We start from the raw sequence: 25,189 nt of genomic DNA on the forward strand, positions 1-25,189 counted from the left end.
CACTTTATCTTGGAACAGTTACCTGTAAGATTGGACAACTTCTCAATCTCCCTTCTATCCATTCAAATGAATTTGCTTTGTTTTTTAAGTTACTTCATAAGACATAAACCTATTTTGGAAGGTGACACAAATTTATCAGTGAGGTATGGTCTAAGGATTGTTTAATACATAAAGAGAAAATATCAGAAGATTATGAAAATTTATAACAAAAAGTAGCTGCATAAGCTCATTTTGGAAACAAGTTGATATATAAGGCAATGTCTACAATTTCAGCATTAAATTGGCCTCAACTACATGTGTGAATTAGTGTACAACAACCATTACAAAAGGTAGTAGCTACAAAAATAAATAAGCTACTTTTCTAAACCCTGTGATGAAGCACCTAGATAAATGCCTATCAAAAGATCTTAAATAAATGCCTCGGATATCAACAAAGTGTACTAAATGTGTTTGTCAAAAAGAGAAAAAATCTACAAAAACAGAAAACCTTTAAAAGGGGCAACAATCTAAGTACTTTAAGCAACACTTAATTAATTACACGTGTGAAAGAAACTTTTAGAAATAAAATGATATTGACATTCTTGTTACTTTTAAAAGTAAATTATAAAAGCTCTTCTGGTTTTTCTTTGAAATTTTGTTTAAGAAGTAATGCATTTTTTTAATGTATTTAACTGTCGATACCTTCCATGGTGATATAAAATCATGCCAAAAGCTATCAACTAAATAAATCATAAAGATGAATAGGGAGATTGTGGCTATTATTTAGACTATTTCAGATTAGTCTTATCCTTGTACCATATCCATATATATGAATCATAGGCAAATCAATGTTCCAAAATGGTTATAATGATTAGTTAATTAATCTTTGTTTGATAAAGTTCTCTCTCTCTATATATGACTTCGCATCAAAGCTTCCATCTATATATGCCTCCAAATCTACAAGCTCTTAAGCAACCACCATGTTCTTTTCACTCACATATTCCTTCACGTTCTTCTTCATTCTCACATCATCATCACCTTCATACATTGCAACATTCACACCACCAGCCACCAAAATATCTATCACAAGCCACAACATTCAGAGCCTCAGCAATGCTGACAAAGGGGCAAAAATGGCAGGTATATCACAGATTAAAAGATATCTACATCGGTTTGGGTACCTACAAAACAACAACAACACTTTTAACGACGAATTTGATGTCGTGTTGGAATCCGCTCTCATTAGATACCAAGGAAACCTTGGCCTCCAAGTAACAGGGAAGCTCGACTCCAACACGGTTGCTCAAATGATAACACCAAGATGTGGTGATCCAGACACAAACACAAGACCCCAGAATCACGATCACAATCACGTCGACAACGTGCGTTCTTCAAAGAATTTCGTGTTTTTCCCGGGAAAACCACGGTGGTCACGTTCAATGCCAATGACACTCACCTACGCCTTCGCGCGTGAGAACATGATCCATAGTTTGAGCATGAAGGAGATAAGAGTGGCATTCCAACGTGCATTCTTAAGATGGGCTTCGGTAATTCCAGTTAGCTTTGTCGAGGTGAGTGACTCTGAAGTTTCGGATTTGAAAATAGGGTTTTACAATGGGGAGCATGGTGATGGTGAGCCCTTTGATGGGGTGCTTGGGGTGTTGGCCCACTCCTTCTCGCCGGAGATCGGCCGCCTCCACCTTGACGAGGCAGAGACATGGGCGGTGGACTTCCAGGCCACGGCGTCGGAGGTGGCGGTGGACTTGGAGTCGGTGGCCACACATGAGATTGGCCACTTGTTAGGGTTGTCTCATAGTTCGGTGAAAGAGGCTGTGATGTATCCAAGTTTGAGGCCTAGAGATAAGAGGGCTAATCTCAACATTGATGACATAAAGGGAGTGCAATCTCTATATGGATCAAACCCTAATTTCAGATCCGAGTGGTCACTAGAATCTGATATTTCGGCAAATAAAGATTCCAACTTTGTGAAACCTTTGAGGTTGGCTTCTAGTTTGATAATTATAGTTTCTCTCATGCATAGTTTATGTACATTATAGTTCATAATTTGCACTCTTTTTTTTTTCCTTTTTTTATGGTTACTTCTTTCCAACTTTTTATTCCTTTATGCTTGTGAAGTAGAAATTCAATGATGATGTGGGGTCGAGTATGAAGAGGTACGAAGACCTTAAGGATGAATATATATTGAGTAAATGGTAGTTGACATATGTATAATCAAACAGAAAGTGATGGTTGTTGTTGTGATGGTACTCACACTGGCAGAGAAATTAATATTATAGTTGTTTTACTTAAGATTGAGTTATTGGTGTTTGTTTACTATTTCTCTTTAATCTATTTTTTCTTTCCCTATTAATCGATTTTATCTTGGTATGATCAATTCACAATAAGCTTGGAAGATCATGATTCATGAATGACTGTGGGTAACGAGATATATGATTTTATATATCATTTTTGCATGCATGATATTTTGACTGAGTGTATTGAAACCTTTATGTAATTTTTTTAAGGAATTGGATATAATTATATACTTTCTCTTGTCCATTTCAAAACAGGCATATAAAAATTAGTTTACAAAATCAATGCAAACATATATAGCAGGCAACAAACTATGGCTTTATATCATCATTTTACGGCTTTAATACCTATCAAGGATGGAGAATCAAACTATGGCAGCTCATTAAGTCATCCCAACTCCTCAAAATATGAATCAGTGTGATGGAGAGATTTGAGAAAGGGTATGTGGAGGGGAAAAAGAGAATCTATAATTTGATTATAAGACCAGATGGATAGTAAGTGACTGGGACAAAATTAACTTTTGACATGATAATTACACTTCATATTTGAATTTAGCTGTTACATATCCTAGAGTATACGAAAATTTCATATCTAAAACACTACAATAGTAGAAATGGGAAGCTGAAAAAATAATAGCTGGGAGTAGACTTTTCAGTGGAGGAGGGACTGGTGTGATCGAGAATTAAATGAGTTTGAATCTTTCAACAATGAGATAATACAATATATACCAAAGATAGATATAATTGATAAATGGGAATGGAAAAAGGAGAAATATGGAATCTCAACTGTAAATCAGACATAATGTTACTGCAAGAGAAGGAGAATACATGATGATGTAGAGGGGAGATCTTTAAGGAACTATGGAAAACAATTGGCACACTAAATGTAAAATATGTTGTGTAGAGAGTCTTAACAGAATATCAACTAGAGAAAATCTATATTAAAGAGGAATATTCTTTGGTATCAATTAATGTGTTATATTGCATCACTAAACAATGCAGCTATGCGTTTTCAACAATTCAACACACTAGGTCTTAGAGAATATGGGAATAGAGTTTGGAAAACTATCTGGATGACAATTTTGAGAGAAATTTGGGAGATGCATTAGAAGATGTTGTAGATGTTTTTGCAAACACACAGTTCAAAGCTTGGACATGAATTACTAATTTTCATCACCAAACAATGCAGCTATGCATTTTCAACAATTCAACATACTAGGTCTTAGAGAATATGGGAATAGAGTTTGGAAAACTATGTGGATGACAATTTTGAGAGAAATTTGGGAGCATAGGAATGATATAATTTATAGGGATGCATTAGAAGATGTTGTAGATATTTTTGCAAACACACAGTTAAAAGCTTGGACATGAATTACTAATTTAGATAAAAAAAAACAAGTTTTCATACACAAAATGATGCATATGTCCAAGAACGTGTGTATTGATAGTAGACAAAAATAGTCATACTGAATTATGAATGAAATTCAGTCTTATAAAAATTAGATCTCAACTATCATCATGCCACATCAAAGCAAACGTCCCAACAAATATCTTCCTGCTATGGTGTTGCTTGTCTTATTCATTATGCAAAGTTGGAGACTAGACCTAAAATTCAATACTAATAATTTTTGTGATTGATCTAGTATTGACATGGTAAGGTGGTTTAACTTGCGACAATATGGATTTATCACCAACTAATAGTAAACACAAGATACCACTGATTTACTATCTTCTTTGTGTTTTTGTTAGTGTATAGTTGTAGGTCGGCACCAGAGAACACAATGATGATGCATAAAATAAAAATATATAGTTAGAGATGATATCAACATAATAATAACAAATCTGAAATGCTGAACAAAGTTTTGAGTATAGCTCTCATTAGCTGGAAAATGCAGGAATCAATCCAACAATTTACATAAGGTTGGAAGAGAAAAGTTGAAATGAAAATTCACTTGGTACAATTTCATTTGCATTGGAAGTAGTAAAAAATTAAACGAAGGCATACCTTGACTCCACATCTTAAACCAACAAATAGACGATTTTGTCATTTTCTGTTTTGGAGAATGTAGTTCTTAGATTATAAATGTGTAGATGGAATATCTTTTGCATGCCGTAGAAGTTCTATGATAGTTGTATAACTTTTTTTGTAAGTGTTTGCATATTGCAGAAGTTCAATTGTATGCTTGATTAAATCCGTCTTCACTGTTGTACCTCTATTCTATATGTCTATTTTTAAAGCTCCAACGTTGGATTAACGACCTTGCAAAGGAGATTTTTGTGAGGTTGGGGAAATGAGAAAAGGAAGATTGCTTGGGTAAAATGGGAAAAAATTTGTAAACCAAAGTTTGAGGGAGGCCTAGGGATTAAAGACGTTAGAAGCTTCAATACGACGCTCTTAGCCAATTGGATGTGGAAGTTGAAAGTGGACGCATCTGGGGTGTGGAGAGAGGTACTTTTGTCCAAATATTATGGTTATGGTAATAGTGAAAGAATACACTCGAGCAGAGCACAATCTTGGTGGTGGAGGGATCTATGCAACACTTGTGAAGAAGGTAAATAAGCTAGTTGGTTTAATAAACAGTTAATGTGGAAGCTGCGGTCTGGAGATAACGTTTTCTTTTGGGAAGAAAAATGGTTAGGTGACTGACTATATGCTAAAACAGAAATACCCAAGGTTGTATCTCATCTCTGATCATAAGAGAAATCGCGTCCAACAGATGGACAAATGGTTAGATTTGGGTTTGTCTTGGAATTTGATTTGGCGAAGGAGTCTCTTTGTATGGGAATCAGAACAACAATAACAAGTCTTAACAGATTTGAACAATTTTTTGCCCCAAAAAGACTCTCAAGATAAGATTGTATGGTTAGCTCAAGAGGATGGTTTGTTCTCTGTTAGATCCTCTTATGATGTTCTAAAATCCTTCATCCTCCTTGAGCCTTGCCTAGCCTTGGAATCTTTATGGGATATCAAAGTCTTACCAAATGCCTTATTCTTAGCTTGGAGAATCCTCAAAGGCAAGTTATCAACAAGAATGAATCTGTCTAAAAGAGGCATCAATCTTCTCTCTTTGTTGAGCCCATTATGTAACCAAGTAGAAGAATAAATCCAACATCATTTTATGGATTGTGCGATAGCCTATCAAGTATGGTCGTAGGTCTCTAGGTGGGTGGGGATCAAGAAAAGACCTCAAAATAACCTGTTACTGTTCTACCTGTTCCAACTCAACTCTAAAAGTAATAAAGTTTGGAAAGACGTGTGGGTGGCAGTTTTTTGGAGTATCTGGAACCAAAAGAATGGGGTCGTCTTTAAAGGGGGAAAGGTGGACCTTGATGAAATCGTTAGCCTTGCACAACTACAAACTTGGTCTTGATTGAAGAGGAAAATAACCAGCTTCAATTTTTCTTACTCCGATTGGGTTTTATACCCCCTAACCCCTAAATTGTTTGTTCTCCCTCAACTAATATGCCCTATCTTTTTTACTCGGAGAGGCAATCCCTCTAAGTTATGAGCCACTGCCGTAAGCATCACAGGGGAGGAACTTTTAGCTGCAAATTTCTTTCTCCAGTATGCAGGTATCTCAAGTATAATAGAGTGACAAAGCGTTTGGAATTCGAAGGAATGGTCAGGTGTAGGCCATAGGCTTAGCAGGAGTATGTCAGATAGGAATTTCACTGCAAGATTAGTAGCAGGTATTTGTTGAGTAAGAAGCTGGTGGAACAAGTCATCACTACAAGTATTATACGATTTTTTTTTTCTGGGTGTGGAAGTTTTGCCGTGAAGGTCATGAAATTGTTTTCTTTGGGAAGTTTAGGACAATATGCAGGGTAATCTTGAAACAGAACAAGGCGGCATGACATCTCTTTGGAAGGAAGATGCATATTCACTAGGCAGTCAGGTGATGTTTAAAGCATAACTGCAGGTGAAATTTTTCATTTACAAGATCTCATTTATTATACTGATCAACTTGTATGGGGGCGTTTCGGCTTGAGGAATCACTCCAATGATAGGTATGTTGTTTCTATGTGGAGAAATCGCTTGGGGAGATTCATTGATCATTTGCAAAACTCCAATTAAAATGATGATGTGAACTTGGTATTTGACGTTCTATTGGGGTAAACTTGTGACCCTGTTGCTTGGATACCAAGGCCCGAGATGTGTGCCTATATGCCTTACTTTGGTGAGGCAGTGTATCTATTCAATTGGAAACAGTCAAAGGCATGATAGATTGGAGCCAATTCTGTTTTAGTTTCTAGTGTCTTACCTTTGCATAAGCTTTGTTCTGCAACATTTTTCTTATGTTGTTATTTATGTAGGACTTTTTTCATGTATGGGTATGTAAGGGTAGTGGGGTTTCATTAAGGGTTTTAGAATTTTTAGCTATGTGGTAGTTTACATAGTATATTCGGAACTGTTGATTTCTTTAGTAATGTCAAGTTGGTGTATATGGGTTAGGACACCCCTAAAATGTTTCGTTTAATTTTAATTAATTCTTTGCTGATAAAAAAGAAGAAGAAGTTCAATTGTACAGTTTTTTGTAAATGGGTTAGGATATTCCAAAAAGACCCTATTATTAATATTTTTTTTTTGCTGATTAAAAGAAAAACCTAAGAAGGATGGAGGTGGTGTATTTTTTTCGTGATAAAAGCCATTTAATTTGGTAGGAACCATGTTTATTTTAGGTAAAAAGTTCTTTCATTGAAAGGAATTTTATGAAGTCTTGCAACAAGCTTAGAAGCGGATAAAATATAAAAAAAAAGGTTTTTGTTATTCCTTTAACAATCGATTGCTAAATAAGTGGATGTCCTCTTATGAAACATTAATGGAAGATGCAACAATGAATAAATTAAATAAATAGAGACACTTCAGAGGTGTCTCAACCCTTATAAAAAAACCTACACCAAGCAGATACAACCTATTCAAAGATAACTACAAACCTCAAGTAAACACTTACATCTTCTGAAAGAAAACATGTTCAAAGACTAATAAAGAGAACTTTTAGACTTGGGCTTACTTCAACAACCCACCCAATTGTAGAAAGGTTTCACAGCTTACTCAAAAGCACCCACCCAATCCAAGATTCGAAGGTTGATTCCCAACTTAAAATAAGAATAAAGTCCAATGCCTTATTGGATCCAGCAGTACCAAAACATAATGCAGAACCTCTCTTTCTTTTCACAAAGTGAACATTAGGGTTTAGGCTGTGCAGGAATAAAACCAAAGCTAACTGAGGCCATCATCAATTCTAGCCCATTGCATCAGACTGAACTGTATAATTCACTCCATGGTTCCTCCTTCCACTTCTCCTTGTTCCTTACTGCAACACTTTTTCCTCTTAACCTCTTCAATTCCATTACAAGGGCTAGGTCTGCCACCAACATCTTGTTGTGCATAATTCCACTTCCCATAGCACAGTGGTATCTTCACAATTCTCCCCGCATACAATATAAACAACAACCCTTCCCAGCTACAAGCCAAGACTTTGTCATACTGCATAAGCTATTCAATTGATTAAAAACAACACATATAGCAGAGAGAATATACCACGTAACTTACTTACCCAAACTGTTTTTAATATGCCGTAACATAGTGCCCACATGTCACTCCTTCATCTTCATTCCTTTTTCCATCAATTTCCACATGTTCAGAATATATATAACTGAGAACCTGCATAAAACCAGTCCACACAAATCCCTGTTATTCTGCCTGCATTCCAGCTTTGCTCATGCTTTTGTTTTACTCTACTACGAAATGGGGTTTTTTTTGTATCCCTGTCAAGCAATGCTTCTTTTGCCACTACTTCCCAACATAAGCCAACTACATTCCAAGATTTATTCCGCTGCATCCTCCTCTGTCATAGCTTATTCACTACTCCACTATAGCTTCACCTACACCAAAAAAAATACCTTCCACATCTCTTAGCTAGTTCAAAGGTACCAAGCAAACCCATAACGTTTGACATCAATAACACATTCGACAAATTATTACTTCAAAACCAGCAACTCCATGCAGTGAATGAAATGGAACAAGTAAAGCTTTTATGCAATTATTTTGTTGCCATGTTAACGTAGATTAAGGGGGATAAAATCCAATTAGAAAAAGAGAAATTGACTTTCCTTACTTTATGTTTCATCCATGCCCATGACTGGACTTGTGCTATAGTAAGAATTTTCTTAGCATCTATCTTTGCTTGGTGAAAAATAACCCTGTTTCTATGCTTCCAAATACACCATACCACCGAGACCCATAGGTTTCTCTACAATCTATTGCCTTCTTTATTAAAGCATATACAGGAAAACTGTTCAAAATGATGAATCAACTCTATTGAGCCATACTTTAATTGATACCATTAGAATGTATGGCTTTAAACTAGAGGGGGGGGGGGGGGGGTTGAATGGTTTAAAGAGGGTTTTCGCAAACTTTTAAGTCTAGAATGAAATTACTTCGAGAAAACTTGATTTAGAATTTAGTTTGCCAAAAACACAAAGCAATTTAGCACAGCACCAGAAAAACAATCGGTTGTTTGTACCAGTTCACAAATATAAACTGAAATTAAAGAGTTCAAGGGATAGAGAGATTGCACACACAGGTTTATACTGGTTCACTCTTAAACCAAGAGTTACATCCAGTCTTCCCAGAAACCACTGGGGAATCCACTAAGCAATCAACCCTAGATTACTTACAACACCACCAAAGAAGTGACCTTGATCCCCTCAAGACACACACTTCCTTTGGCTCAGCACAAACACTACCAAGAATGCTGATCTTGACAACCTCAAGAATACACAACACTTCTCAGCTTCACACATAGAGTTTCTTCAAAGTACAAAAGGATTACACTTGTTACAGAAAGATCTGAAATCAATACAAGATGAAAATCCTATTCCACACTCTCTTGATCAAAGCACAAAGCAAACTTCAACTCTTCAAAAGCAAAATCAGTGAAAAACTCAAATATGTTTTTCTTTGATTAAATCTCATTTCTTGTTTGTTACATAATCTGAACAAACTATTTATTGCTTTCAAAGACTGGTCAAAGCATTTAAAACTAGAGTGTATTCAGTTATAAAATCATTTAAAGCTCAGTCAAAGCACAAAACAGTTTTCTGTTATGGTCCCAAAACAAACAATCGGTTGAATGCTTTGAATTAATCGATTGTTTTGGTTTGACAGCAAGTCAACCATCAAAAACAGTTTTCAACCTTTCTAAAAACACCTAATTATAAAACAATCGGTTGTTTCGACATAACAACAGGTTGTTTTTGACTTAGTTTTAAAAACACTTTCAATTAAAAGGTTTGAGAATGCTTAAGCTTTGGATTCAATCAAGAGTGGATATACATAGATAATCTACCCAGATCCTATTCTAAAATACCTCAGCAACAACAAGCACATCCATCCTTCCATCAAACTTCAAAGGGTTTGGATTCTTCAAAGCTTGAACACACTTGATTCAACAGATACCTTACATCACTACAAAAAAATGTGTATAATGCGGCGGTTATTTTTGCAAAAACTGGTGTTTCTAATTGCCGCATTATACGTCTGTGGCGGTATCGCATATCGCCAGAATTCTTGCCGCCACAAAGTTTAATGTGGCGGTCAAATGAGAACCGCTGTAGCAGACGCCATAGTATGCATTGTATAAAGTTGCGGTTTTAAGCGTGCAATTGGCGTCAGTTATAAATGTCGTAATTTTAAACTGGGTAAACCAATTCTAACGTAAATAGTGACAGTTTTGACCGCCATCTAATATAGTATAATATGTCTTTTATAATACACTTTATAACTGTCATAATTCGAATATTAAATATTTAATTTTATTTTTAATATTTATAATAATTTATTTTATTTAATTTTATAATTTGATTTCATAATATTATTTAATTTCATATTATAATTATAATTATAATTAAACTTTAAATTTATTTTTAAAATTTATAATAATTTATTTAATTCTATTTTATAATTTGATTTTATAATATTAATTAATTTGATATTATGTTTCATAATATATATAATTAAGTTATAACATAAACTAATTTCATAATATAATTAAAATTGAGAAATATAATAATCAAAAGATGAGTTCATTCATTCATTGAAAGAACAAAGTTGATAATGTCAAACTAATCCAAACAACAAGAAAATTAAATTGTCAAAATGTAAATTGTTTCACTTTCTAAACATATTACAAGTAAATTCTCAATCCTAATTTGTCTTACTCCCTCCACTTGATCTTATATTCTAGTGATGGAGCACCACTAGCAACATCCGGTGCCTGGAATAAGTTAAAATATGTTTAAAGTTAATTGAAAATTTTTAAAAAATAAATGAAAACAATAATATAATAAAATTTTAAGTATAGTAATTTATACCTCGTTAATAGATACTTGTACCAAATTTGCTGCCATTGCAGCAAAATGTTCCGGCACGTCTGGTCTAGAAGCAATGTAGGCTAGCATAGTATGCATTTGGCTCCTTACAACTGCAAGTTCAGTTGCCATATTTTCTACCTTTTCTTCAACATTTGTTGAAGACCCACCACTAGAGGAACCATTATTCATATTGCTTACCCTTGTTGTGGATTTCCTGAAAGCAAGGGTAGGACAAACACCATATGAAAGTCCTCTGACCCTCCCTGGATGCTCCTTTCCAAAAATGTCACCAATAGGATCATTTGGAGATATATGTGATGCAGTGTCTGGATTTTCCAGCATTAGCTCATCAACTTTATCCTACATAAAAATGGAAGCAACCAACTTTAATGTTCGTCTTCCCAAAACAGTCTAAGACGGAATCCAAAATAGCCCAAAACAATCCAAAACAGTCCAAAACAATATATACCCATGGTAGAGACAATATGTTCCCAAAACAGTCCAAGACAATATCCAAAATAGCCCAAAACAATCATTGGTATAATACGTATGAACTGATATCAAATTGACAAATTGAATCATTGGGATAATAAAATAAAACTAGGTTAATAAAACTAAAATAAGAGAAAAAATATCTTAATATTTTATAGAAAAAAAATATCAATATATAGTTTTTGAATTAACAAACAATGTTAGTATATCTTTGAATAATTTTAAATTCTTAACTTTTTTTTTGGATGCTTGAAAAACTCATTTATATGTTAAATTGAGGATACATACGTTATGTAAATTTAAATATAATAAAATACAAACCAACACAAGTAACTAATAATGTTTCTTTTAATATAAGAATTATAAGTTTTGAGATTTCAACCCCAACCATAAAGTATTACATGAGCAACTAAATTCAAAGAATAGTAATACCACTTACCCATATGATAGTTGTCATCCTAGTAAATTCATCCAGATAACCAGCCTCTCTGTACCAGGATTTAAGCCATTCGACCCTAATCTACAAAATTCAAAAGTATCACTGCTCCAGTTGCAAAATGATAAATGAATAAAAAAACTTTGCTTTTTGTGTCAAAGTAGTAGTTAAAAATGAGGCACAACTCAGTTAATCAACATAATTGCTAGCTAATAGGTTTATCTACCCAAAAAGATAGATTATAAGAAAGATATAAAAGTGGATGGTGGTTGCAATAAATTTTACGCATACAGAAATTTGTTTCAGTTTTTTTCTTTATATATGTACATTACTTCAATTTGATAAGAACCATTAAGCATGCTCTTCTTTCAAAATGTGATGGACTGAAGTTTAGATAATTTTTCTCAATATTAATTACATCAACTTTCTTCTTTTATAATTCTAAATTTGTATCCCAGTCCCAGCTTGAACCTATATTAACTATATAATAATAGTAAACATCAAAAGGCATATACACATACATAACCACAAGTTCACTTATTTCTAATGAAGCACATGGGAAAAAATTAACATCATGTTCTTAGACCCCAATGTATTGATGGCTTGGACATGCATAATGATAAATATTGCAAGCCGTAATAGAAACTTTTAAATATCTATGACAACAACCTCAATATTGCTCCTCAGCAAGCAACACCTCTAGCTCTTTCTCTTTTGCATCTCTTATATTAAGCAACACTTTTAATGATTCCTGAAAAGGGAAATAGTTAATGCATGTGTCTTGGGAATAACTCTGCAAGAGACAATAACATGACAAATAGAGTCAATGGAAAAAGAGACTAACACAAACACAACGTCCCATTCCACCCAAAATCGTTGGGAGAAAACAGAGAAAGAGAAAACTTTACCAAAAAATGTTAGGAAAAGAGAGAGAGTGATACCCAATGACATGCCGACCACCATCATGAACAGCTTGGGAAACCAAACCCATTAAGCCAATGTTTCCTCCTCCGTAGACTAGATCAATGTTCCTAGAGACCTCCAGAGACCATTAACAACATAAACAATCTAGAAAAACTAGAGTAACAGAAGCAAATAAGAAGGTCTATGATAATATGATGTCAATAACACAAGTTATGTAAATTTTGACTTGCAGAAACAAGTTACAGCTTGCAAACCTAGTATGAACAGAACGAACTAGCCCAACTAAAATTATCAATGGAACTAGATCATTCAAGACGTCATATATCACAAAGTATACCATAAATGATTTTGTGGTTTTTTCCTAATGTTCAAAAGGGATTAGATGGTAAAACTGAAATGGAGAAAGAAAAACTCATAACTTTTGATTCCAATCAAAAGATTTTACCTCTAAACGGTAGGGTTTCACTCGCCAATGGATGTAGAAGCTATTCTCTGCCACTTCACTGCTACGATTTTCGCAGTTAGGGTTGGATGCAAAAACCCTGTGCTCTCAGATGGGGAAGCTTTACTCTTAGATTTCGATTTTGGGATTTGGGTTTCGATTTCGCAACGAGGTTTATACATTGGATTTGGAAACTAATTAGCTATAGGATTTCGCTTTTGGATTTGGGAACAAGGTTCAGAGCTTTGATTTGGGAACGCAGTTTAGAGGTTTTGGCTTGGGAATAAGGTTCAAATATGAGCTTTGTACAGTATTTGGAAGGGTGCACTGCACCGTCTGGAACCAGCATCACACAACGGTGGTGGAGTTCTGCGGAATAATAGGGTTTCAAAGGCTTTTAGAAAATTTTGGAGGATGGAAGGAGAATAGGGTTTTGAAAAATTAAAATTTTGAGTAAGAGTGGGAAATGAAATATTATGGGAGTTTTGAAAAATTAAAATTTTTAGTAAGTGTGGAAAGAGAAAGGTTATGGAGGGAAATGGAGACAGTATTTATTTCAAAAGGATAATTATGCGGTCCTACATGCCACATTTCAAAGGAAGATCATGGCAGTTACGAAACTGTCGTATTATACAGTTAATTGTGATGCTTTTTAATGACTGTCGTATTATTACCGCCACCACATACAAGTTTTTTTGTAGTGCATGAAGCAAGAATGTGTGAAGTGGACTCCTCCTCCCTCCCGCATAATACACATAATGTATCCCCCTAACGTCGCACCCCTTTTGTGAAAATTCTGCTTAGTTGCTATCCTATCCGAAAGAGCTCGCCACACATAAAGCTGAGCTGAGGGCATAACCTTTAGATTCCAAAGATATTCAAACACTACAGATGCCCCCCTAGGTCTATGATTTTGCTAAACCTAAGAGTTTGCCAAGAAAGCATATGATGGAAAGTCGTTCCATAACCATGAATCCTCTTTATTTAGACGTAGGGACACCTGTGATGTACTTGCCATAAAATCTTCTACCATAGGTTTTTCCCACTCAAACCATTATCTTCTCCAACAAAATGCCCACACCCACCCCTCACCAGAACACCTTCTGAAACTACCAATAGTCTTGTCTTTAAGCACAAAGTTATTATATATTCTGGTGTTTCTATTTTTGAGTTGAGCATTGGCTAGCCACTCATCTTCCCAAAATTTGAACTTTTCCCCAGATCCAACTTGCCAAACTATATTAGAATTGAACCAGCTGTTTCCTTGGTCTGAGAGCCTAACTTTGTTTAAATACTTCCACGATCTAGATTTATACTTATTTCAAACCAGTGTAATTGAGTTTGCCATCCTCCACAAATCGTACTTTGATTCTAGGACATCCTTCCAAAGGCCAGTCTCAGGAGAACCCATTCTCCATAACCATTCTGCCAAGAGTGCCTTATTAAACATATCAATGCGCATAATACTTAGGTTTCCGTCCTCGTTCGATTTACAAATGTTATCCCAGCTAGTCTAAGCAATTTTTCTCCCTTTTGCACCCCATCCCCATAGGAACTTTCTCTGTAATTTTGTGATTTCCTTGCACACTCCAATCGGGGCTTTAAAAAAAGATAGAAAGAAAAGAGGTATAACATTGATAACAGATTTTATAAGGCAGACTTTTCCCGCGAAGAAAAGGTTCCTCCCATTCCATATCGAAAGGTTCTTTCTTATCTTCGATATCACCGTCTCCCAAAAGCAACACCTAGATGGGTTACCACTGATAGGTAGGCCTAAGTAGGTGAAGGGTAAATCCATTAGGCTACAATGGAGTATTTAGAGTACATTTTCACCACATTCCTGTCTACTCCAATTGCACCTATTTTACTCTTGTGGAAGTTTAGTCTAAGGTCGGAGCTTAATTCAAAACATCTTAGCATAGCTAATGGACAACATATTTTGCACATATGATTTGCAAACGAAAAGGGTGTCATCAGCAAACTGGAGTAAATTCACATATACTTTTTTATCCCTAACTTTTATTCCCCAAAATAGGTTTTTTTTTGTCGCTTGTTTTACTAGCCCTGCCAAACCTTGTGCAACAATTAGAAACAAAAAAGGTATCATCGGGCCCCCCTGTCTAAGGTCTCTAGACAGTTTGAATTCTTTTTGTCGGGTTGCCATTTACCAAGACCGAGATAGTAGCAGATTCAAGGAATGCTCTAATTCACTGTATCCATTTTCCACAAAACCCTAATCTTCCTATCATGTAGAATAAGAACTCCCAACTCACCAAGTCATACGCCTTTTCAAAGTTAAGTTTCACAATCACCCCACTTCTCCTCCTTCTTTTCAAATCATCCACAACCTCGTTCACTACAAGGACTATGTCTAATAATCCTCTACTAGATAAAAAAAAGTCATTTGTGACACATATCACCTTTTCAATAAATTTTTTATTCCTTCTAGATAGCACTTTGGCCAAAATGTTGTATAAGCATCCTACAAGTGAGATGGTCTATACTCTTCAAGAGATTGAAGATTCTCAAATTTTGGGATCAGCGTTATGAATGAAGCATTACAGCCCTTTGAAATCTTCCCCTCACTGTGAAAGTGTTTTACTACTCCAAACACATCGTTTTCTAGTAGACCCAATGCTTTTTAATAAAATTGAGAGATATTCCATCTGGGCCAGGGCTCCTACTATTACAATTCCAAATAGCATCCTTAATTTCTTTCTCCTCAAAGGGTTTAGTTAGCAGCAGGTTATCTGATTCTGTTATGGCTTTAAATTCAACATTATCCAACTTGACGCCTATATCCTCGATAGCCGACATCTTATTTTTGTAGAACTCTTTGACCATCTCCTTCATCATGTTTGGCTCTTCCACCCAGGTACCAGAGTTATGAAAATGTACTCCTTTGATCTCATTCCTCATTCCCCTCCATTTAATTGACGCATAAAAGTATTTAGAATTGGAATCCCCTATTTGAACCATAGTGCCCTAGAATTTTGTTGTAGTAGGGATTCATTTCTTATATTGATATCCTATAGTTGGCTTAAAAGTTCTCTTCATTCCCTGATCTTATTTTCATCCAGGTTATCTACATCATCCCTCATATCAAACTCTTGTATTTTATTCATGATATCAAGTTTGATCTCGTCTGTATACCCAAAGATGTCTTTGTTCCACCCTTTCTGATCACTCTTAAGCATTTTCAGTTTCTCTTTTAACACTTTCATTTCATTTCCTTGAACAAAGTAACCTTCCCATTTGGTTTTAAGAAAGTTGTCAAACTCCTTATCTTCCTGCCAGATATCAAGAAATTGAATGGTTTTGGTCCCCAATTCTCCACATTTTGATTTTAGTAGCAATTCACAGTGATAAGATATTTGTCTACCTATAACATATTGTTCACTACTCGACTAATGTTGCAACCATTCAAAGGAGGTTAAAAGCCTGTCAAGCCTGCTCTTGGCCTTGTCATTAGGTCTATACCAGGTATATTTTTCTACCAATACAGGGTATATCAACCACCTCCACACTATTAATGAAATTATTAAAACCTTGCATTTCTTTCTTATTACTACTGTCACGGTTTATCCCCCTCCGTTCCCCGCTTCTTATAGAATTGAAATCCCCCATTATACACCATGATTTACAAGCTTCCCTTTGTCTGACATATTTTAATTCTTCCAATATTTGCATTTTCACTTGCAGATTACATGAGGAATACACATTTATAATAACAACGGGAATATTATTCTCCTTTAATAGTCTGATAAACACTATGAACCATCTATTAATGATATGATTAGAACACCAAAAATATTTTTTTTGCCATATTGTTAGAATCCCACCTGCCCCATTAATTGGTTCGCTATAAAAAAAATCAATATCATTATCCCCCATAACTGGTAACATTTATTTAAAGTAAACTTTAGAATTTTCTCTTCTTGCAGGCACACCATTCTAACACCTTTATTCCTAATGATATCCTTAATATATCTCCACCTCACAGAGCTCCTGAACCCCTTCACATTCATAGAAAGAATTCTCATTGATAACCCAAATTACCCCCCCTTCCCTTTCAGTTTTTAAAATCCTATCCCTTCTTTCGAGTTCTTCTAAGCTTACCAGTATTTTTCCTTCATCCCCATATCTAGCACCTAGTTGTTTACCCAATTCCCATAATTTGATCATTTCTAGACTCCCATGTTTTAACCAAAATAAACGGTTGCAACTGTTTATAGCCATGTCAGAAATAGAATTACTGATTTGAGATAGAACTGACCTTAATTGCTTGCGTTCAACCACTCTTTGAGCCAAATGTATTTTCAAAGCTGGCATATGTAAGCCTCTTCGCCTCGCCATGCTCGACTCGAGGCTGGGGGCTGTGTACTAGTCGAACGTGCTCGGGGCTCGACCTAAGCACTTAAGCGCATTATCCTGACCCACCTAGTCTATAAGGACCAAAATACTTAACTCGTCCCAAAATAATGATAAGCCCAATAACGCGTCAAGTAGTCGCCCCAAACTGCTGGCAAGACATATTAAAAATGAAATTGAAATAAAAACAGTTGAATGAATAATTGAATCAGTTAGAAATAGATATTTACTTTGAAATTCGATGAAAATAAATAGTTAGAGATAATGTTTTACCTGCACCCCTAAAATAAAGGGATATATTGAAAAAATATTTTTATGTTTATGAACTCTTGAAGGGAGATCTTTGAATGCTATAACAGGGCCACAAGACCCTGAACAACAGGAAGTTCAATTTGATACACTACTAACTATAATCATAATTATATGCTCTCACTAAGTTGATCGTCAGAGTCTTGTTAATAGGTGAAGCTCCTCTCACTGTGAATTATAAGCATCTCAAAGCAGCAACAACAAGAAAGGAAAAATGGCCCAGAATCCACCACCAAGACCCGATACAGGTCAGTCGGCGAGAACATTGGGCGCACCGTGGGGCCAGGTAAACAATGATCCCACTAACGCGTTAAATTCTGAGACGCAAAGCACCGAGTAACTCGATGCAATGAGGAACACTAAACAAAGAATGCAAGTACTTGAAGGGGATGAGGTCCCAACCTTACAACAAATCATGGAGACCATGAGTGCTCTCCGGCAGGAAAATGAAGAATATCGACAAGAGTAAGAACGAATTCGAGAAGAAGCCCGAGCCGAGCAGGAACAACTAAGAGAAGAAGCTGGAGCAGATCAAGTTCACCTTCGAGAGAAAACACGACTTAATCAAGCACGCCTTATGGAGGAAATCAAGGCCTCTCGAAGAATCATGGCAGAACACACACAAGCTAATGAGGAGTTATGCAAAGCCAATGAGCACTTGCAGCGGAACATACACCGACATGGTCGACGCCACGTTTGAGCACGTTCCCCAAACATATCCTCGAGAGATTACCCCAAGCCGTTCTCGCAACAAATATGGAAGAACCCATACCGCCTCACTATATTATGTTAGAATAGATGGCTTTGAACTAGAGGGGGGTGAATTGTTTAAAGAGGATTTTCGTAAACTTTTAAAACAAGAATGAAATTATCTAGAGAAACAATTGATTCAGAAATTCAGTTTGCCAAAACAGCAAGCAAAAGCTGCAGTACCAGAAAAACAATCGGTTGTTTCGCAGAAACAATCGGTTGTTTATACCAACAAACAACAAAATAAAACTGAATTTAAAGAGTTAGAGATAGAGAGATTGTACACAATTGTTTATACTAGTTCACTCCAAACCCAGAGCTACATCCAGTCTTCTCAGAAACCCTGAGGAAATCCAGTAAGCAATCACACCTTGATCACTTACACAACGACCAAGAGACCTTGAACACCTCAAGACACACACTTTTATTGGAAAACACACCAACACTAAGATTGCTAATCTTGATCCCCTCAAGAACACACAGCCAATCTCAGCAAACACAGAAACGAAACTTGTTTAACAGAGTACAAGGATTACACTTGTTACAGAAGATAATCTGATATCAATACAAGCAGAATCCTATTCCATACACTTTGATCAATCACAAACTCTTAGCAATCTCAGCTCTTTGAAAAACTCAAAAACTCTTAGCAAAAACTTGTCAAAGATTAAAGATCAAAATTGTTTTTCTGAATACATTCAAAGATGTAGTTTGTTATCAAATCGTAACAAACTCTTAAATTGCATTTAAAGATTGGTCAAAGCATTTAATGACTGGAGTGTAAGCAGTTAAAACATTTAAAGCTCAGTCAAAGATAAAGCAGTTTTTCTGTTATGGTCCCAAAACAAACAATCAGTTGTTTCCTCAAATCAATCGGTTGTTTTGGTTCTTAACAGTTCAACCATTTTAAAAACAGTTTTCAATCTTTTTCTCAAAACACCTAAGTATAATCGGTTGTTTCGACAAAACAATCGGTTGTTTTAACTTAGTTTGAAAACATTTTACTTTCAGAAAGATTGAGAATGCCTATGCTTTAGATTTAATCAAAGGGTGGATTACAACACTTAAACTACCCTAGAAGTATACTAAACCAGCACAGGAACACCAAGCACAACCAAGGCTTACACATCCTTCAAAGGGTTTGGATTCTTCAAAACATGAACACCATTGGTTCAACAATCTCCCCCTATTTGATGAAGACAAATCCCTGATGCTTGTGTTGTACCTGATTGAATCTGAAGCAGTTCCTGCAAAATACAGTTTTGAACAAAGCATAGAACTTCTGATATTTGGTTAGCACAGATAAACAGTAATAAACTTCAGAGCTAAATATCAGAAAATATTACTCATCCCAAACTGTTTTAACAAATAAAAAAAACAGAAACTTAAACACAACATATATCTCCCCCTATTTGTCTTCACAAATAGACAAAGAGAAGAGATAAAACAAGATATTGTTTTGATTACATCAGAATTAAAGCAGCAACAACAGAAAGAAAGAAATTTAAAAACCAGATATAACCACCAAAAACAATCGATTGTTTCGATAACCAATCGGTTGTTTTTCCTTCATTCTTCTTTATCAGCAAACTGAAGATCAAAGATTTGGTTCTGGACAGCTTCAATCTGTTCATCCAGAGTCATGAATCGTGCATCCATGTTATCAAACCTGGTGTCAATCCTTTGGAAATTACTCACATAAAGAACATGGAGGCTCCTTTGATTTTCAGCAAAGCTATCAAGCCTGATCCTGCCTGTTGACCAGAACGCTGGAGATTTGCCTCGTCTAACTTGGATCGACGTATGCGCCGCGTTTGCCTCCATCCTTCGCCGCGATCCACCTCAAGAACCTGCAAAAGAACAGAACGGCGCCGCTGCGGCCGATCGCACTCCAACGCCCAAGTCAGTGACCGAACCACCAATTACTAAGAGTAACACTCAAGAACTCTCAAGGAACTGTGAACCAGTTCTTTCTCAGTATACTCAAGAACTCGCAAGCGTAAAAAAGACAATCTGAACGTGCGTACCTCAGAAGTTCGTTGGGAAACTCTTATATACCTGGACACTTTCTCTCTCCTGGCAGTTACACACCTGGACACGTGGCTCGCATCCAGCTGTACACGTGCCATCATCTGGAGCCTCCTTGACTTGGGCGCTGCTTCTGACTCTCTTTTGGCTAAGTTACTTATGCATGATACTACTCAGTGCATAGTTGCCTTGGAGCGCGATCTCTTCTGGATTGGCGAGTTCGGGCGCCTTCGTACACACCTTCCCTGTGGTCTCGCCGGCCGCCTTCATAATCTGCACCACCTGTTCCACCGTTTATGCCCGAGTAAGCTGTCCCCCGACCTCATCCTCTGGCCAGCTGGGAAGCATCCATCTGCCTTTATCTTCGGCGATGTCCTTGCTTTGGCGATCTCTAACCACTTGGTCGCCTGGATTCATATCTGGCGACTTCACCTTCAACTTGGTGATCGCCGGTATTGGTGTGATGGAGATCGGAGCACGCCAACTTAATAACTGGCGACTACACGAGCCCCCCGACTTCCTTCCCCTCTGCCAGCCAGGCGTACCATCCAACACGCCTATATCACAGCTCGACGCCACGTCATTACTTCCGACTACCAGGGCGGTACACAAGCCCCCCAGTCTTAAGCGAAGACTTGTCCAGCGAAAAGACTAAAGGAGTCATGTCAATACCGATCTACGTGGCGCTGGCGCAGAATTCCAAGCGGTTGTACTTTCTGCTTTCCTGACGCTCCACCAAACACTCCTCTGATCGCTCGACACGTGGCTTCATCAACGGTTACCTTTAATTGTCGTTTGCGCTTCCAAAACCCATTCGAAAAAACCCTTAAACCCATTTCTCTTCTACTATTCCATCACTTCTTCGTCTTCTCAAACGCTTCAAGTTTCTTCTGCAAAAGCTCACGACGTTCTTCAACCCCCTGAATCATCAACTTCCTTCATTGTTCTTCCGATCATAAAAAGGTACTCCCTTTACCTCTTCTGATAATTTCTCTTGCATTTTAACCGATTCGCATCATCCATTAACTGTCTGGTGCATACTCTGTGGGCTATTTCCTCTATTTCTCCTTTCTCGTAACTTAGGGCTTCGTCTTCGTTACAACGAACCTTCGTTCGTTCGTTTTTTACCCTTCTTTCACGATCGAGCCAGCCTCTGCAAACCCTGATCACCTTTTCTTTTCTTCTTCCTTTGCAGTTTCCGCGATGGCTCGCTCAAAGATCACCCCAAATCCTCCTCCCTCGTCACGAAACCCTTCATCTCAAGCACACAACCCACCACGAGCACCTGGTGCTTCTTCTTCCCAGGCTTAGAGGCCTGCACCCTCCCGCCCCAACTTGGCTCAGGCTACTCCGCCCGTCGCCGGAGGAGCCTCCGTTCCTTCCCCAGACTTCAAAAAATTATACCCATGGGCCACCCCGACCTTCCTGAAGGAAACCTCCTCAGTAAACTCTGCTGGGGCGGTTCTTCGATTGACGAAAGGGGATGAGCCTCACCTGTCGTTCCACAAGGAGCACGACGACAAGATGATGGTGCTACCTTGCCCCCCCGACCTGCCAGTGTGCGCCGACGACAAGGGGAACAACGGCGGGTTGTTCTGCTTCGTATACACCACTTTGTTCAAGAAGGTGAAACTTAGGTTTCCCTTCACTCGCTTCGAAAGAGAGCTACTTACCGAGCTCAACATCGCCGCCGCCCAGCTCCATCCCAACAGCTGGGCGTTCGTGCGGGCGTTCCAGATAATGTGCGACCATCTGGGGCTGCCAACGTCAGTGGACGTCTTTCTCTTCCTCTTTGAAGCCAAACACCCAGGAGATCGCCTGTGGGTGAGTCTTAACAGGATTGCTGGGAGGTCAATCCTTTCTATCTTCCAACAATCTTACAAAGACTGGAAGGGCAAGTTTGTCCAGGTGCGCCCAAACGACAAGGACGCCTCACTGCTCGATGGTTTCCCCTTGTATTGGGTAAACAAGGGGACTAAGGAGTCCAAAGGCAGCTTCAGGAGGCCAAGGAGTCCGGACAGCATGGGTGCTTTGGACAAGGATCTGTGCTTCTTCTGGAAAAGCGTGGCAGACGCCAACATTACCTTCCTCACCACCACGCTCATCTCCTTCGAGTTCTTCGAAGATCAACTCGAAGTTCGCATAGGTTAGAACTCACCTCAACGTCTAAGTCATCACCTTGACATTACCTCTGCTAACTGTTTCTGGGCGTCTTGTGTGTTGTGCACAAGACTTTGGTCTTATTTTCTGCATCACTCATCTGCTTTTGCTGCATACGTGACTTATGTGTTTACCTTCCTCTCTAAACTAACCCATGTACCTTTGCATTATGCAGATCGTATGTTGGGCCAGGGAAAATTAGCTGAACTGAGGGCGCTCGCTCAAGCCCACGGGTTGGCATCGGGTTCCCAGACCGTGCCAAACTCAGTGGTGGAGATCGCCGCCGCACAGGGCAGATCGCCACCCAAAGGCCCAACTCCTCCCGAGGCCCAGCCCGCCCAACAGCAGCGCAAAAAGCTTATCCTCAGGAAACCAAAGAGGAAAGCTCCCCAAGTAGTCCATGAGGAAGAGGAAGAAGACGATGAGGTGACTGAAGATGGCCTCATCACCAAGAAGAAGAGGGTGGCGCCTTCTTCACCATCTGCTCCACCTCCTCCTCCAACATCAACACCACCTTCCACACCCGCTCCGCCTCCAACACTGCTTCCTCCACCAGCTCCCACCTCGCCAGTCCAAGCGGTTCCTCTGGCGTCCGCATTTCCTGTGGTTGAGGCCCCCGAGCCTAACTTCATGGAGAACCCCCGAGCGCCTCCACGCCTTATGTATCAGCTGGAAGGGGTCCTCCTTCAAACGCCTCAACTGCAAACGCTGCACCAGTCGGGGATGAAGGTGCTCAGCACTCTCCAATCCTTATTACTGAATCCCCGACGTCGCCACCACGCCAAGAAGCACCCAAAGAACAACCAACTCAAGAAGGTGGCGGCGAGAACCAACAACAAGCCCACCCGGTGCCTCCACAAGCAAACCTCTCTCTTGAGGTCAAGAGGGTGTGGGAGCCCTTCTCGGCAAAACTGAAGATGATGGCGGAGGATTTCCCCTCCATCATATCTAAAGCTGTGGAGAGTTCCACCAAGAAGCTCCAGGATGACCTCTTCGCACTCCGAACTGAGAATAGCACCATAAGGATTGAGGCGGAGAGGTTATCCTGCAATCTAACACTCGCCGAGATCGAACACTCCCGAGTTGAAGATGCTATGAGCACCGAGCTCCGGGTGGCACGCAAGGAGGCCACCGATCTACGCCATAAGGTGCAGCTCTTGGCTCAAGAGAAGATTGAGCTGGAGAGCAAGCTGGTACCTTATCGCGTCAAAGTGGCTGATCTGGAGGCGTTGATCAAAGCTGACGCCGCCAAGGTAAAGAACCTCGAGAAAAGGTCAGCCGATCGGGAGGTCTTCTTGGGGAAGGTGGAGAAAGAAAGAGACGACACCGTGGCCAAGCTCGCTGAAGCCAACGAAGAAAACGGGAAGATCGCCGCAGAACTGGCCCAGGTGCAGGCAGAATCCAAGAAGGTTGCTGAAGACCTTCTTCAAGCTCGGGAAACCATTGAAGAACTTAAGAAACAAGCTGAAGAGCTGAAGCAGCAGAACGAGGGGCTAAAGAAACAGATCGAAGAACTTGAGCTGAGCTCTGCCCAGATTCTTGCTGCTGGATTCGAGGCCGCCCGGGAACAGTTCGCCTGCCTGTATCCCGATTTAGATCTTACCATGGTGTCCCTCAACAACGAGGTGGTGGACGGGAAGGTTGTTCCTTCTGAAGATTGATTGCTTCCCTCCATCCACGATTCTTATGCTTCTCCCTACACATAATTGTAATAGACTTTCCCTTTTTCTGTATATGTACCTTGAACTGATGTTTTACATTATGATAAAGCCTTTGCGCTTCTTCTTATAACTTCTTTGTCTGCTTTATCTCTTCTTGTATAATTTTACTTCATAGAAATTAACTTAGTAATTTCGTAAGCGCAAATATATACTTAACTGCTTCGAACCGCCGACTTTCGAACAATAACACTCTAATAACTTGTAATTTCAAGGTAACGAACCTTAGCGTAAAATCGCTCTTCAAATAACGAACTCCAACTCAACTAATGGCTCAAGACACAGCTCACCCGATCTGCCTCATGAAAACGGGTCTTGACTTTCTCGCCATTGTTTGCATTTTTTCTAGTCGCCAAAGACTCTTGGCGATATCAGCCTCCTCCTGGCTTCACAACTTGGGCATTGTTCCTTTATCTGGGGGTAGAGGCGCCTTTCGGATCCTTCTCTACCTCCCTGAGCTTCAGAACAAAAGACCGGGTGGCTAGGCGTTCTCTTCGAACCTACCCTAGCCACCCTCCAAACTTCTTCCACCCTTCACACCATACCTGAACTCGTTCAAGACGAGAAGGATTTTCTCTTGCCTGAACCCGCTCATCGGCGAGAAGGTCTTTAACTCGCCTGAACTCGCTCGTCGGCGAGAAGGTCTTTAACTCGCCTGAACTCGCTCGTCGGCGAAAAGGTCTTTAACTCGCCTGAACTCGCTCGTCGGCGAGAAGGTCTTTAACTCGCCTGAACTCGCTCGTCGGCGAGAAGGTCTTTAACTCGTGCCTCTACATTGCCCTAGGGGGTACATCTTCTCTCCCCAGAAACACTGAGGACTTTTTGCTAGTGCCTGTACATTGCCCCAGGGGTTACATCTCCTCTCCCCCAGAAACACTGAGGACTTTTTGCT

General features: G+C 38.7%; 1 protein-coding gene across 1 annotated transcript; it reads left to right on the top strand.

The window, feature by feature from the left end:
* Nucleotides 1–875: 875 nt before the first annotated feature.
* On the top strand, nt 876–2,289 carry LOC137819664 (metalloendoproteinase 4-MMP). Its single transcript, XM_068623565.2, has one exon. The coding sequence runs from the start codon at nt 960–962 to the stop codon at nt 2,034–2,036; it is 1,077 nt and encodes a 358-aa protein (XP_068479666.1). The 5' UTR covers nt 876–959; the 3' UTR covers nt 2,037–2,289.
* The last annotated feature ends 22,900 nt before the right edge of the window (nt 2,290–25,189 follow it).

Source organism: Phaseolus vulgaris, chromosome 10 (genome assembly GCF_051622355.1).
Source record: "Phaseolus vulgaris cultivar YP4 chromosome 10, ASM5162235v1, whole genome shotgun sequence".
NCBI lineage: Eukaryota > Viridiplantae > Streptophyta > Magnoliopsida > Fabales > Fabaceae > Phaseolus > Phaseolus vulgaris.

Excerpts from the sequence above, each read along its gene's own strand:
- LOC137819664 (XM_068623565.2), top strand. The coding sequence starts at position 960 with ATGTTCTTTTCACTCACATATTCCTTCACGTTCTTCTTCATTCTCACA.